We start from the raw sequence: 15,284 nt of genomic DNA, 5'->3' as shown, positions 1-15,284 counted from the left end.
TCAGTTCCTGTGGACTGGAGGGTAGCCAATCTAACCCCACTTTTTAAGAAAGGAGGGAGAGAGAAAATGGGGAATTATAAACCAGTTAGCCTTACATGAAGGGGAAGATGCTTGAGTCGATTGTGAAAGATGTTATAGCAGTGCATTTGTAAAGCAGTGACAGGATTGGTTAATGCCAGCATGAATTTATGAAGGGGAAATCATGCTTGACCAATCTTCTGGAATTTTTTCAGGATGTAACAAGTAGAGTAGATAAGGGAGAGCCAGTGGATGTGGTGTATCTGGACTTACAAAAAGCCTTTCACAAAGTCCCACACAAGAGGTTAATGTGTAAAATTAGAGCACATGGTATTGGGTTTTTCTATTGCTATTGAGGGAGTGCAGCGTAGGTTCACCAGGTTAATTCCCGGGATGGCTTGACTGACATATGCTGAAAGAATGGGTCGACAGGGCTTGAATTCACTGGAATTTAGAACGATGAGAGGGGATCTTATAGAAACATTAAAATCTTAAAGGATTGGACAGGCTAGATGCAGAACAAATGTTCCCGATGTTGGGAGAGATCAGAACCAGGGTTTATAGTTTAAGAATAAGGGATAGGCCATTTAGGACTGAGGAAAAACGTCTTCAACCAGAGAGTTGTGAATCTGTGGAATTCTCTGCCACAGAAGGCCATCATGGAGAAAGCATGTAAACTTCTCAAAGGCAGTACTTGGAGTAAGAATCAAACCTGTTTCACTCAGCGAAGAGGCAAACTTAAAGGAAGCCAGCAAGGAGGTCTGGTGATTTTGGATTCTTCTTTAAAATGACACAACAATACATTTTTCTATTGTGAGCATTCTATTTTCACCCAGAGAGTTGTGAATCTACGGAATTCTCTGCACAGAAGACAGTGGAGGCCAATTCATTGGATGTTTTCAAGAGGGAGTTAGATTTAGCTCTAAAAGGAATCAAGGGATATGAGGAAAAAGCAGTAACGGGGTATTGATTTTAGATGATCAGCCATGATCATATTGAATGGCGGTGCTGGCTCAAAGGGCTGAATGGTCTGCTCCTGCACCTATTTTTCAATGTTTATTTATATATATATATATATATATCTTCTCCGTGGATTGTCACCTTGCTGTGGTGGAGAAGCTTGTGTGGTCCTGAGATCCTGAGAGCGATGCCGTCTGGAGCTATACTGCTGGTAGGGTCACCCATGGTGGTAAGGTCGAATCTCTCAGGTCCCTGACAAAGAGTAATCCAACCAAGACAACGACGGTGAAACAGGCGGAGGATGATGGCTGACTTTGGTGGAGCGTCACAACGGCTGGGAAGGCGGTTGAAGGCTGCAGTGGGCAGGTGCTCTAGACGGGAAGGTAGACGCTCCCACCCCCACGAGTCTTGGGCAGATGAGGCTCGTCAGCCTGGGAAGACAGTCCCTTGTGGCTATATCCAGTCATGGAAAAGGCTCCAGGAGTAAACCTCAAGAAAAATCTGGAGTCGGAGTCCCTAAGGCAGTTGGTCGTTGTCTACAACCACGTTCTGGCAGCTCCTGCGACGGCGCTGGTGCCAAACTGTAACGGCTCTGCTGTTCCTTTGGATCGATCAGCGACGAGGAGAGGGTGGACGTGCCGCAAGGGCAACAGCCTGTCCTTCATATGACATCGCCCAGGCTTGCATCCGACCACACATCAACGCTGCTCTAGCCGAGGTTTGGAGCAAGCAGCCAACAACCAGGATGCATCACCCATGGTCAGCCATGACCGAGAGGGGCCTTAGCTTAGCCTAGCTATTTATATATATAAATCAGTTTTTTTTATTTGACTGAATGCTGGCAGGTAAGACACTTTAAAATTTCCTCGTTAATGTATTAATAATATTCCGTTGTACAAACCAATCTGCTTGTGCAGCTTTATCTTTAACATCAAATTATAGTACACTACATCCCATTGTTCTCCCTTTTGTTTCTTTTCCAAAAACTAGTGGTCTGTGGAATAAATGCTTTCATCACAATTGTTGAACTAATCATTTTAAAAGGATAACGCATAGATATGATACTTAAAATGATACCTTTATGATAATTTCCAGATATTCTACCTTTATGTAGGTGTGCTAGTCCATCATCAGATTTCAAGGACATGCAATAATTAATCGCGCTAAATATTGAAAGGTGCATCATAAAATTGGTGAGGAAAACAGATACCAAGTGGTACTTGAAAGAAGTAATTCAAAGGACAGGTCTCTGAGCTGGATAGAGGAGATTTGTAATGTTTGAAAATCATGCGACAAAATGGAAAGTTGGGAACTGAATTTCAGAACTGTGATATTTAGGTGAAGGTTCTGTGAATAATGATGAAATGGAAAGGAATCAGGATTCAGAAAATGCAAAAGTGAGAACTAGAGAACATGACTGGTTGATTACAAGGATGGAGATGATCATAGAGGATTTGCAAACAAATTGTTGCAGTGTATTAATGAGATTTCCGGGTAGTTAATAAATTCTATGGTTGAATATTATTTCCTATAACTAAATCGGTTCATTCCTTATTCATCCTTGCCCTGTTGTTTCATGCCATTTTTGTTAATTGCATCACCAACAGTTTCTCCTGCTCTCACTCCCTGTGCTCAATTGTTAACTTTTGCCATCAGTACTTTCTCTCAGCCATTGTTATAATTTTCTCGTGAACGATTTGTTACCTATTTTGTCATCCTCTCTTTGAAGGCTTGGGGCTTCAGTAGAGTTGGGAGGCGCTAAAGGGAAAAAAAACAAACTAAGATTTTACAATAGAGCAAATGAGATCACATTTAGTTAGAGTAAAAATAGCATTCTCTGAAGAGGAATGGAAAGTGGACAAGTTGTAAGTAAAATGTGGTTTTAATGGCCGTTGTTGATGCAAAGGCATAGTGCTGAATGTTTAACCTTACCATGTGTGAACTGCAGATTGCCTGTAGTAACATCAGGTTTTGCATTTCCATGGACCAGGAACTGATCTACAATGTCAGTTTTGCATCTTGAAGACTATGAAAGTCTGAAAATAGGTTTTTATTTCCCTTCAGAGAATATGAGGAAGATCAGTGTGGTAATTCAGCCAATGCGTTGGTACACTGCCTGGCAATCTGTGACAATAATCTGCTGTAGGAATGCAATATGAAGCATGAATAAACCACAGAAGCCATGGACATACTTTATAAAGGCAGCAATTTCAATCATTTAATAACAAACCATACAATATTTTTCCAAACAAATATTCCACAGGTAATTAAATCTAGACTTAATCATCAACAAAAGTTACTGTTGAGCTTACATTATCTGCTAGCCAAGGATTTGATATGACGCAGGTGTATCGAGTTCCCTCCTCTATTGAAATATGGATCCCACTATTGAAATTGAAGTATCCATTTGCCAAATTCATTACTGTTTTTGCGCGAGAGGTGATGTCACTGCCATTACTTGATAGCCACCTGATGCTTCCTAAAGGGAAACCTCCATGAGAGTGACAGAGGAGAAATATGTCTTGGAAGTTGGTAGTTTTGTTTACTTTGTATGTAATTACTGGATCACTATAGGGTGCTGCCACTCGAAGTTCCAAAAGGTCTTCACCAATTAACTTTCCGTTGTCTTTAACTCTACAGATGTACTCCCCCATGTCTTCAATTGAGATGTTTTTTATCTTCAGGTCTGGTGACCCTTGCAGAAAGTCCTCCCAGTATAAGAAAACCCTGTTTACATATCTTGGATGCTGGCCAATTAACTTTTCTTCCTCATTGACAAAAGAGTACACCAGGTGCTCTCTGCTATTTGGATCCTTATTGAACCAATAGAAACCTAAGTCAGCCATAGAAATTTGCTCTTTATCCGGAACAGAAACATTACAAATTAGTTCAACACTATTTCCAGCTATTCCTATTATATCCTTATATGGTGTTAAAACTTTAACACTTGGCAAAGGCAAAACCCAGTCTATCAATAAATTTTCAATGTATTTGTTCCAAATGCTGCAGACATACCTTTCTCCCTTCTGGACACTGACCACAACAGAACTTTTCACATCAAATGTTTTGTTGGGTAGTTTCTCCATCACAGTGATTGCCTTTTGTGAAATGTCATTACCTGAAGCAATCCACCGAATATAAGGCTCAGGGTATCCTTCCTTAGCTGTACAGGTTATTGACACTTTAGTTCCTTCTTTAACGTTTTTAGGTTCATAGTCCAGAAACATATCCTTGAATGGTATACAAACAAAGAGAGTAATGATGAGGCTCTTGACTCCATTGATGGAGCAAAAATATTTCCCACTGTCCTCAAGCAATGTTGGGTTAATCTTCAAAATGGAGAAACTTGAATTGAGATAGCTTTCACGTACTCTTGCTTTGACATTTTCAGTCAGAAATTGAACTAATTGCTCATTCGGACTGTAAGAGTGATGCAAGATCCTCTCCAAAGTGTAGCCATCCGTGGTTCGCTCCCATTCAACATCAAAGGAGCCAGATTCAGATCTAATCTTGTTGAGATTGCACGATGCTGTAAATGGTTGACCTTTTTGCACTCCCACCACTGACTGATGTTTAGACTTGGGCAATGGGTATACTACATTCATTTTTGTGCTTCTGAGCCATGACAAGTGGTACAAAACATACAGGTGGAACACTGGTAGAGGTCTCATGGTCCTTTTGTGGCATTAATGATGCTGTCCACCAGGATTTTAAGTTCCCATGTTCTCCACAGTTCACCTGTAAATAAACACGATTGTTAGTGATATCTTGGCCTTGTCGTTAATTTGGTTTAAAGGGAGTACAAATACCAATCTACATAAATTATAAAAAAGTTGGAGGAAGAAAAATGAAATTTTCAATCTACTTTCCCCCAATAATCTACCCAATCATAGTTTAAAGGTCCCATTGATTTAAGACCCTGTTTGGTTTTTCCTCATAAATAATCTCAAAGCTAATCGAACAAAATCAACATTTATCCATCCTTACACACTAAAATAATTTCAACCTGCTTTTATTCGTAACTGTTATGATTTTCACTCTTTCAACTCTTTACAATGCTACAGAGTAGCATCATTTTCTATTGTACTATCTGACCCAAGGCACTCTCAGTGGTGAAGAGAGAAGAACCCAAACATCCAGCAGATACTTATTTCCTACAATGACAAAGCTTTAGGACCATTGACAGAACAGTTGGTAGGAAATTTTGAGGTAGGGATAACTGGTCCTTTAAGCGAAGAGAATGGATCTGGTAATGATATCTTTCCCTCCAAGATCACTCCAAACCTTCATTGCTTGAAGGTATAATTGGAACCCAAGGCCTTGTTAAACCATCTTTGGAGTCTACCTCTACCCCATGACTTGAAGCAGTGATTCCCCATCATGTAACTCTGCAACAGGTGTCCTGCCAAAGGATTTCCTGTTGTAAGATACCAAACCAAAGCCAAGCCATACCAAGACATAGCAGCAGCAAACAGTTTCAACCCTTACCAACATTCATTTAATTTAATTTAAAATCGTTGAAAACATTAGCGATGCAGTGGTGCTGGTTTCCGACGAGCACGGTGACGGACGCACCACACATCTCTGTCCTCCATACAGCTGGCAAGCTCCTCTTTTGTCTCTACATACGCGTCTTCCATCAACGTCTTCAGCATTGTCTAGTTTGGTCATCCCGGGTTCCGTCTTCTATGGGTGGGTTTCCACAGCACAACCTTGTTTGCTGGTATTTCTGGATGGCAGTGGCAAAGACCAGCGAGTCTTATCCTTCTTGACCTGATCTTCTCGGTCAGAGGTGGAATCTTCCCATAGAGCTGGGCGTTGGTGGTGTGGTCCCTCCAACTGACATTTTGAACATTTCTGAGCATTCGGGTGTAGATACCATCGAGAGACTTGGACAGTGCTCAAGTGAGAGTCCATGCCTCACACCGTACAATAATATAGTTGCATAGAAGAATCTCAGTTTGAGACCCTTAGAAATCCGAGACGTCCAGATTTTCCCCATGTTATTGAGGGCTTTCCATGCGCGTGCTTTCCGGACCTTGATGTCATTTTCCGAGCTCTGCATCCTCGCACCCAGTAACTTGAAGTCCTCCACTTTCTTGAGAGATGTACCGCCACTGGTCTTAAGGGGCTCAAGGTCACTCCGTCTTCTTGGCATTGAGGTGGAGGCTCACTTTCTCGCACTCCATCTTGACCCTGCTGAGCAGCTCCTGTGCCTCCCCAATTTGGTCTGACAGCAGGACGATGTCATCAGCGAAGTCGAGGTCTGACAAGTTGACTGACCGATTCTTCTCAAACGCTTTGGCGTGATTGTGAAGCCGAGGTCCTCGTGTTCCTTGAGCACCTGCCTCATTGCATAGTCAAGGACAATGACAAAGGGAAAGGGTGCCAGCGTGTCTCCCTGTACGACCCCCGCGAGGATTTCGAACACTTTGCTCTCGCCATCCGGGGTAACAACCTTAGCCTTGGTGCCCATGTGCATATCCTCAATGGCTCTCAGGGGACAAGGAGGAATACCATAAGCCTTCAAAATCCTCATTGTTTTGTATTGATGAATCGAGTCAGACGCCTTCTTGAAGTCAATGAAGGTTAGGACGGCCGGCAGGTTGTTATTCTTCATCTCCTCAAAGATTCTTCGGAGGGCAAGGATCTGAGTGACTGTGTTCCTCTTCTCTCTGAAGCCGTTCTGATTGTAACACAGCTTTGTAACGTAGATTGTAACATGCAGTGAGACAAGCCACCATTTTCATCTCTGTGACCAGCCAATAGCCACTGATGCTCCCAGGGATTAGCTATATATGCTATCAGTCAGTGTTCAAAGGCAGCACAGAGCAGCACTGTACTATCCTTTTTTTGGCCCATGCTTCATTCCTGGTAATGATGATTCCTTTACATCTATATGGTGAAACTCATCAAAAATGTACATGTAAACAACAAGAACATGTGTTGGAAATACTCAGGAATCACACAGCATCCTTGGAGTGAAAAACTGCTGTAGTCATTTAGGTAGATAGTTTTTCATCAGAATTGGGAAGGATAGCAATAAATAAGTTTTAAAATTCAGAGAAAGTGAGAAGGAGGCAGAGAATTAGTTGTCCAACAATTTCACAGTAACATACACAGTGAATGACAATAATCCATCTGAATCATTCCCTGTACCAATGGAGTCAAACCATACTTGCCAATCCAGTATTATGTTCTCTACCATGCAGACTGGGGTCTTTTGTGACATCTTTATTTGGACTCTATCCATGTGAAGATGGATCTACTAGATATGGGGCAATATTCCTATTGGGAACCAAGGCTAGGCAAATGATTGCCAAGTGGACCAGCCACATCGAAGCTATTGCCAAGAAAGCACACAAATGCCTCTAGTTCCTTGTAAGGCTTAAGAAGTTTGGCATGTGCCCAACAACCCTCATCATCTTCTACAGATATGCCGTACAAAGCAATTTATTGGGATGCATCACAACATAGTTTGGGAGCAGCGCCATCCAGACCAGAAGAAATTGCAGAGAGTTGTGGACATAAACCAGACCTTCAGGCAAATCAACCTCCCTTCCATGGACTACATCTACACTTCATGCTGCCTCAGCAAGGCCACCAGCATAATCAAGGACTAGTCTCACCCCTGTCACTCTCTCTTCTCCCCTTTACCATCTAGCAAGAACTACAGAAGTCTGAAAACGCCCACTTCCAGATTCAGGGAGTTTCTTTCCAGCTGTTATCAGGCAACTGAACTGTCCTCTCAGTGGCTAGAGTGTGATCCTGACCCATCTATCTCATTGAAGACTGTCAAACTATCTTTTATTCAACATTATTTTGCAGTAAATGTTATGATCCACACCCTTAATAGATGCTGTCTACATGGACTTCACAGGGCTTTTGTCAAGGTGCTGCATGGTTGGTTCATATGGGATCCAGGATGAGCTAGCCAATTGTTGCAAATTTGTCTTGGTGGCAGGAGTCAGAGGGGTGGTAATGAAGATTTGTATTTGAGATTGGAGACCTGTGACCAGTGATGTGCCACAGGAATTGGTGCTGAGTCTCTATTATTTGTTATCCATATAAGGTCATAAGGAATAGGAGTAGAATTAGGCCATTCAGCCCATCAAGCCTACTCTGCCATTCTATCATGGCTGATCTATCTCTCCCTCCCAACCCAATTCTCCTGCCTTCTCCCAATAACCCTGACATCTGTACTAATCATGAATCTATCTATCTCTGCCTTAAAAATATCCACTGACTTGCCCTCTATAGCCTTCTGTGGCAAAGAATTCCACAGATTCATCACTATAGAAATTTCTCCTCATCTCCTTCCTAAAAGAACATCCTTTAATTCTGAGGGTATGATCTCTAGTTCTGGATTCTCTCAGTAATGGAAACATCCTCTCCACATCCACCCTATCCGAGCCTTTCACTATTCTGTATGTTTCAATGAGGTCCCCCCTCATTCTTGTAAACAATGAGGTCCCCCCTCATTCTTGTAAACAGGCCCAGTGCCGACAAACGCTCATCATAGGTTAACCTACTCTTTCCTGGGATCATTCTTGTAAACCTCCTCTGGACCCTCTCCAGAGCTAGCACATCCTTCCTCAGATATGGTGCCCAAAATTGCTCATAATATTCCAAATGCAGCCTCACCAGCACCTTAAGGAGCCTCAACATTACATCCCTATTTTTGTACACAAGCCCTCTTGAAATAAATGCTGGGACACAGGTAGAGATGGTAGTGCAAATGGCACCAGGGCAAAGAGTCCAAGAGTTGGGAAATCATGTTTCAACTGTGCATGTCTTGGTACGACCACATTTGGACTATTGTGTGCTATTATGTGCTATTCTGATTGACTAGCTAGAGGAAGAATGTCATTAAGATGGAAAGGGTGCAGAAGGGTCTTGACTCAAATCGTCTCCCATTCCTTCTCTCCAAAGATGCTGCCTGTCCCGCTGAGTTACTCCAACATTTTGTGTTCATCCTTGATTTAAACCAGCATCTGCAGTTCCTTCCTACAGGAAATACTTTTACTGGGACTGGTGGGTTTGAGTTACAAAAAGAGACTGGATAGGCTGGAGCATTTTATCTTGGAACATAGGAGGCTGAGGGGCAATCTTATAGAGGTATATAAAATCATGAGGGCATAGATAATAAAATGGATGGTGACAGTCTTATTCCTAGGGTTAGGGAGTCTAATGCTGGAGCACAGAGTTAAGGTGAGAAGGGGGTAAATTTAAAGGAGACCTGAGGAGCAACCTTTTCACAGAGAAGGTGTTGGAAATGTGGAGCAAGCTGCCAAAGGAAGCAGTAGAGCCGGGTAGAATTACAACTTTTAAAAGACATTTAAACAGGTACATGAATAGGAAATGTTTAGCGTGTGGCCACTTCCTGATCGAACCCGTCACCAGAACTGGAACGATCACATGACAGGGAGATGACAGTTGACAATGAGAAGCTGAGCTCGAGCCCTTGAGTAAACAGAAGTGTGGTGCTCCTCTCAACAGCAACTAGCACCTAACTGTTCTCCTAACGAAGCGCGTGTGTTCAACCACTGTTTCGTTAATAAAACCTGTTTGATTCACAACACTTGGTTTATTACAAGGGGTTGAGGATCAAATGAAACAAGCTCAAGTCGGCATGGACAAGTTAGGTGAAGGGCCTGTTACCATGCTGCATAACTCTCTGACTCCATTCTTCAGATACTGGACTGCAGGAAAGTTTTAAATTTGAGTACATTACACTTGAGCACAAGATTTCAGGAAGTATCTTTTTAATTGGTGACTATTCCTTGAATGCTATCTATATCAGTGTCAGACACACAACAGAATGTTGTCCACTTCTTGCGGCTACTTTGATCTCCTCATAATCTACAAAAGAAGATCTGAATCAGCATCCAACATCAGGAAAGTCAGGACAGTAAATGGCCAAACTCTTCAAGAGGTAGGGAAATTAATAATCCTCTGCCTGTGTCATGAACAATTCATAAGAAAAGTGAAATGAGCTCTGGATTTACAAAGTGTGTGTGGTCCTTGACAAATTACATGCAAATAACTGGATGCAGAGGTATCAGTTTACAAACAAAACTGAAGTTATATGATCCATGCATGCAAAATCTGAAGATTGTACAGATGCTATGCTATAATGCTGAATAAATGTTTTAAATAGGCTGTATGAAAATGCTTTTAAGATGGCAGTGGTTGGTACTGCTGCTTCATAGCTCCAGAGGCCCAGGTTTGATCCTATTCTTCATGTGTAAATGTTCTATAATTCTACGGAAGCATCATACAGGCTTTTCATCCGATCGTGCTTGTGCTGCTTAAATCCAATAAATCACTCTTGAAGCGATCTAACTCTGCACTCTCAGCAAGAAATTCATTTCCCAGTAGTTTATGTCAAAAATTTGGGTCGGCACGGTAGCGCAGCGGTAGAGTTGCTGCTTTACAGCGAATGCAGCGAATGCAACGCCGGAGACTCAGGTTCGATCCTGACTACGGGTGCTGCACTGTAAGGAGTTTGTACGTTCTCCCCGTGACCTGCGTGGGTTTTCTCCGAGATCTTCGGTTTCCTCCCACACTCCAAAGACGTACAGGTATGTAGGTTAATTGGCTGGGTAAATGTAAAAATTGTCCCTAGTGTAGGATGGTGTTAATGTACGGGGATCGCTGGGCGGCACGGACTTGGAGGGCCGAAAAGGCCTGTTTCCGGCTGTATATATATATGATGATATGATGATGACATGGTTTCTGATTTTTCTGTGCACAGACAAACCCTGTTCATGTTTTCAGTATGGTCTACTAGTGGCCAAGAAATCCTTCTCTCGTTTTACACTGTAATTTCCCACCCTTCAGGCACCAATCAGTACTTCACTTCCATCAGTGAAGGCAAGAAATAGAAAGTCAAGTTGTTGGACATTAATGGATGTAATATCATCAGATAAATGTCAAGCAGGATATGGGGAGAACTCTTTTGGCTCCTACTTGATTAAGGCCATGAAATTGTTTGGATCCCTAAGACTTATAAAAGTTTGTGCTCTCCCATCTGAAAGATAGATAAACTAAACTAATACAAGTGCAGACAGTGTATTATGTCAAACCCCGCACCCTCCAAGAGAGGTAAATGAGAACGGTCTTTTTACCGCGTTGTTGGTGTGAAGAGGGTCCTTTGTTCGTTCCATCTTGTTTCCCTACATGAATGATGCTTCTAAACCCTGCTTCTCCATGTGAAAAAACCTGGACAATGTTAGTAATATATGAGGAAAGGTTCATAATCACCTTCACTCTGAAGGCCTTCCTCAGTGAATGTTCCAAAGAACATTAGAATGCCTCGTGTTGCTGAAATGTTGTAAGCTGTTTAATACAGTCTGGTTTTAACATTGGTACATTACACCTTCCTTCCTAATCTTCGAACAAAAGATTAACTCATCATTCTTGTTTTTAATTAGAGCATATCCCCAATGCAATCTTCCCTACCAATCTTCCCTACCACTTCCCTACCATTACCCAATTAAATAAGTCAGAGCCATTAACTGAGCTATTTCCTTTTTAAATCTCACTATTTTGCAAGATTTTGGTGCATATTCTACATTAAAAACAGAACAACAAAAGTGAACTCTAATCAATACATTTAAAACTAATGTTATGGTCTCCTCAAAGAAGCTTTGAGGCTTCACTGAATTTTCTCAAAGGTTTGTGCCTGTTCCTAGCAGACGGCTGCTACCAGCTCCATCTGCAAAGCTTTGTAATAGTTTACCTTAAGTTATTTCCCAAGTTTAAGTTATTTTCCCAAGTTCCCTCAGAGAAAGTTGATGTATTGCAGTCCCAAGAAATGATAGCATCAGGCATGTAGACTCCAGCCATCATCATTTCAATAGCATTTGGAACTGTTTCATTGATCCATGGCATTGTGGCTGTATCTCAAAAAACCCAAGAAGCAGACCCATCCATGGCGTGGCAAATGAGGATGGTGACTATTTCCTTCCATCTGTAACTTGTGGAGGTGCTTCTGTGAAGGCCCAAGAACTGATCGTTCATTGAGCATCTCTCAAATGTGATATTTGCTGCTAATTCTACCAATGTCTGCTTTGTAAAGATAACTTCTTGGATGTTATAAAAAGGAACTGCAGATGCTGGTTTATACCAAAAGATAAGACACAAAACGCTGGAGTAACTCAGTGGGTCAGGTAGTTACTGGAGAAAACGGATAGGTGACATTTACGGTTGGGACCCATCTTCAGACCGATTGTAGGGGGGTAAGGGTGGGGGGGGGATTGGAAGCAAGGGAAAAAGCAGGACAAATCAGGGCCACATCCTGAACAACGGATGAGATTTTTGGAGGAGATGCAAGTGAACAGCATGTAACCCTCCGAAAATTTCACCAGTCCAACGGTATCCCTACACTGGTCACATCTTCCTATCTCCACCCCTTTATGCCTTCCGCAGAGACCATTTCCTCTGCAACTCCCTGGTTAACTCATCCCTTCCCACCTAAACCACCCCCTCCCCAGGCACCTTCCCCAGCAATCACAGAAAATGCAACACCTGTTCCAATACCTCTTCCCTAGGCTCTGTCCAAGAACCCCAACAGCCCTTTCAGGTTCGGCAGAGGTTCACTTGCACCTCCTCCAACGACATCTACTGTATCCGTTGTTCAAGATGTGGACTCTTATACATCAGCGAGACCAAACGTAGACTGGCCGATCGTTTCGCGGAACACCTTCGCTCAGTCCGCCTGGACCTACCTGATCTCCCGGTTGCAAAACACTTATATTCTCCTTGCCATTCCCACACAAACCCTTCTGTCCTAGGTCTCCTCCATTGTCAGAGTGTGGCTAAACGTAAATTGGAGGAACAGCATCTCATAATTCGCTTAGGTAGCATACAGCCCAGTGGTATGAATATTGATTTATCTAACTTCAAATAACCCTGGCATTCCCTCTCTTTCTATCCCTCCCTCACCCGAGTCGCATCAGCTTCTCATTTTCACCCAACAAACAGCTAACAGTGGCCTGTTCCCTTTATCATCGTTACTTTTTTGCATATCTTTCATTCATTGTTCTTTATCTCTCTACATCATCATTTATATCTCTCGTTTCCCTTATTCCTAACTAGTCTGAAGAGGGGTCTCGACCCGAAACATCACCCATTCCTTATCTCGAGAGGTGCTGCATGTCCAGCTGAGTTACTCGAGGTTACCTGATAGGCTGATTGTTGGCTGGGGACGTGATCCCAAGAAGGATTCATCGTTGTGAACTGTTTAGAGGAGGAAGGGGGGGGGGTAAGAGCAAAGGATGGGGCAAGGGAAGTGTTTGTAGAGGTTACCTATAAATTAGAGAATTCAATGTTCATACAACAGGGTTGTACCCAAGCGAATTATGAAGAGCTGTTCCACCAATTTGCCTGTGCCCTCACTGGCAATGGTGGTGGCCCAGGATGGAAAGATCAGTAGGGAAATGGGAAGGGGAGTTAAAATGGTTGGCAACTGGGAGATCCAGTAGGCCTTGGTGGACCAAGCGTAAGTGTGTAGCATAACGGTAAGCGAGTCTACAAATTCTTGAATGTTGTTATACACTGTTTGTTGTGCTTCCGCAGAGACTGACCTCAGAATATAGCTAAAATATACATTGAACGTATCCAAAAGGCAACTTGCAAATATCTCGCATTTATTGTAAAAATATCCCAAGCAGTTTATAGGAATGATATCAACTGAAATTTAACATTGAGCTACATAAAAACATATTTGTGGAGAATTGACCAAAAGTGTAGTAAATATGAAGATCTCATGTGCATCGATTGAAAGGGTAAGATTTAGGGAGGAATATCCGGAGTTTAGTAAGTAGGTAGCTGAAGTCACAGCTGCTGATGTGGTAACCTTCCTTTATGCAAGTCCTCATGAGAACTACGTCCTAGCGTTATGAAGTCAGGTCTTGCCTCCTTTCGGAAGAGGGCACATCCTGACCCCCACCTAATCCCACCTCATACTTTGCAAATTCCCTAATGATACATCAAAACAAAATATAACGTAATTTATCCTAGGTATCTGACTTTGTTCACCATATTGAAGACATAAATTGTGCCACATATAAATTGAATGAGAATGGGGCAGAGGAAACATGCTAGAGGAGAGATCTATAGGAATTCATGGGATCAGAAGGAACATAAATTTGGCTCTGGGCTTTCCCGTTCTCTTAATCATTATTATTATCATCTGTTATATTATTCTGATATACATCTACTGTTTCTGAGCCTAATGCTACAAACCTATCAAACCAGATTTTTAAAAGTTTGCACCAAAATTTCCATACATTCCAATTGATATGGAATGTATCATCCCATCTTTTGTTTCATCCCAATTGTTACGGCTTGCCAGACTTTCCTCAGGCAAATACTACCATTTCCCACTTTAAGCTCAGAGCATTCGAAAAAAAATCACTAAATGGAACATGCGTCACAGTGAAGAATTTATGAACTACTTCATACTTTACCAATTGAACCTTTTGGGAAAAGGTAATCCTTGTAATTTATATAAAGCTCTATGAGTTGCATCTTCAGTTTCTTTCTCAATCCACCATGATTTCACCATTCAGATAAAGATACTTGCCCAGATTGCTGCTTTGATTTGATCTAATTAATACTTATAATCTTTATATACACCGCTGCTACATTAGGGATTTATCTCACCTGCTGAAAGGAATCTACATGATCCCAAATCTAATGACAATCATATTGAGCTGATCCAGTAAAAGATGTTTGCAGTGATTCACAACATAAAACTCTAAAATAATACATGTAATCTGCACAAGATCGTTTCACCATATCCTCTTGCTTGATGACATCATAGGCTTCTTTATTGGCATCACAAAACCAGAGAATCCTCCAATCAGTCACAGACAGGTACCCTCCCTCCCCTTCATCATTATCTTCATTGCCACTCGCATGCACTCCCTAGACGCTACTGACAATTTACCGAGGCCAATTAACCTGCAAATTCGCATGTCTGAGATATGGGGAACTGGAGCACCTGGAGGAAACCCACAGGGTCACAGAGAGAACTTCTAAACTCCACACAGACAACGCCTGAGGTCAGGATTGAACCAGGGTCTCTGGCGCTGTGAAGCAGCAGCTCTACCTGTTCTGATAAAATGTAATTGTTATATTTGAGAAAAATAAATAAGCATTGGAGAGGTACAATCTAAACTAAACTGCATCTGCTTTTGCAAACTAAACCTCACTGTTGTTGGAGTGGTTGTAACCTGCTAGATTTTGGCCGATACCAGAACCAAAAGAAAGTAGCAGTAACAGAAGAACAGACTGGA

The 15,284-nt window shown here is 42.1% G+C and overlaps 1 protein-coding gene across 1 annotated transcript; it reads right to left on the bottom strand.

Annotated features, from left to right (window-relative positions):
• Positions 1–3,257: 3,257 nt before the first annotated feature.
• Positions 3,258–4,649, bottom strand: LOC144608101 (CD276 antigen-like). The gene has a single exon (XM_078425428.1). It carries the CDS (start codon positions 4,647–4,649, stop codon positions 3,258–3,260), a length of 1,392 nt encoding a protein of 463 aa, XP_078281554.1.
• Positions 4,650–15,284: the final 10,635 nt, after the last annotated feature.

Source organism: Rhinoraja longicauda, chromosome 30 (assembly GCF_053455715.1).
Source record: "Rhinoraja longicauda isolate Sanriku21f chromosome 30, sRhiLon1.1, whole genome shotgun sequence".
Lineage (NCBI taxonomy): Eukaryota > Metazoa > Chordata > Chondrichthyes > Rajiformes > Arhynchobatidae > Rhinoraja > Rhinoraja longicauda.
Note: the sequence above shows the minus strand (reverse complement) of the source record. Positions and strands in the feature narration are given on the sequence as shown.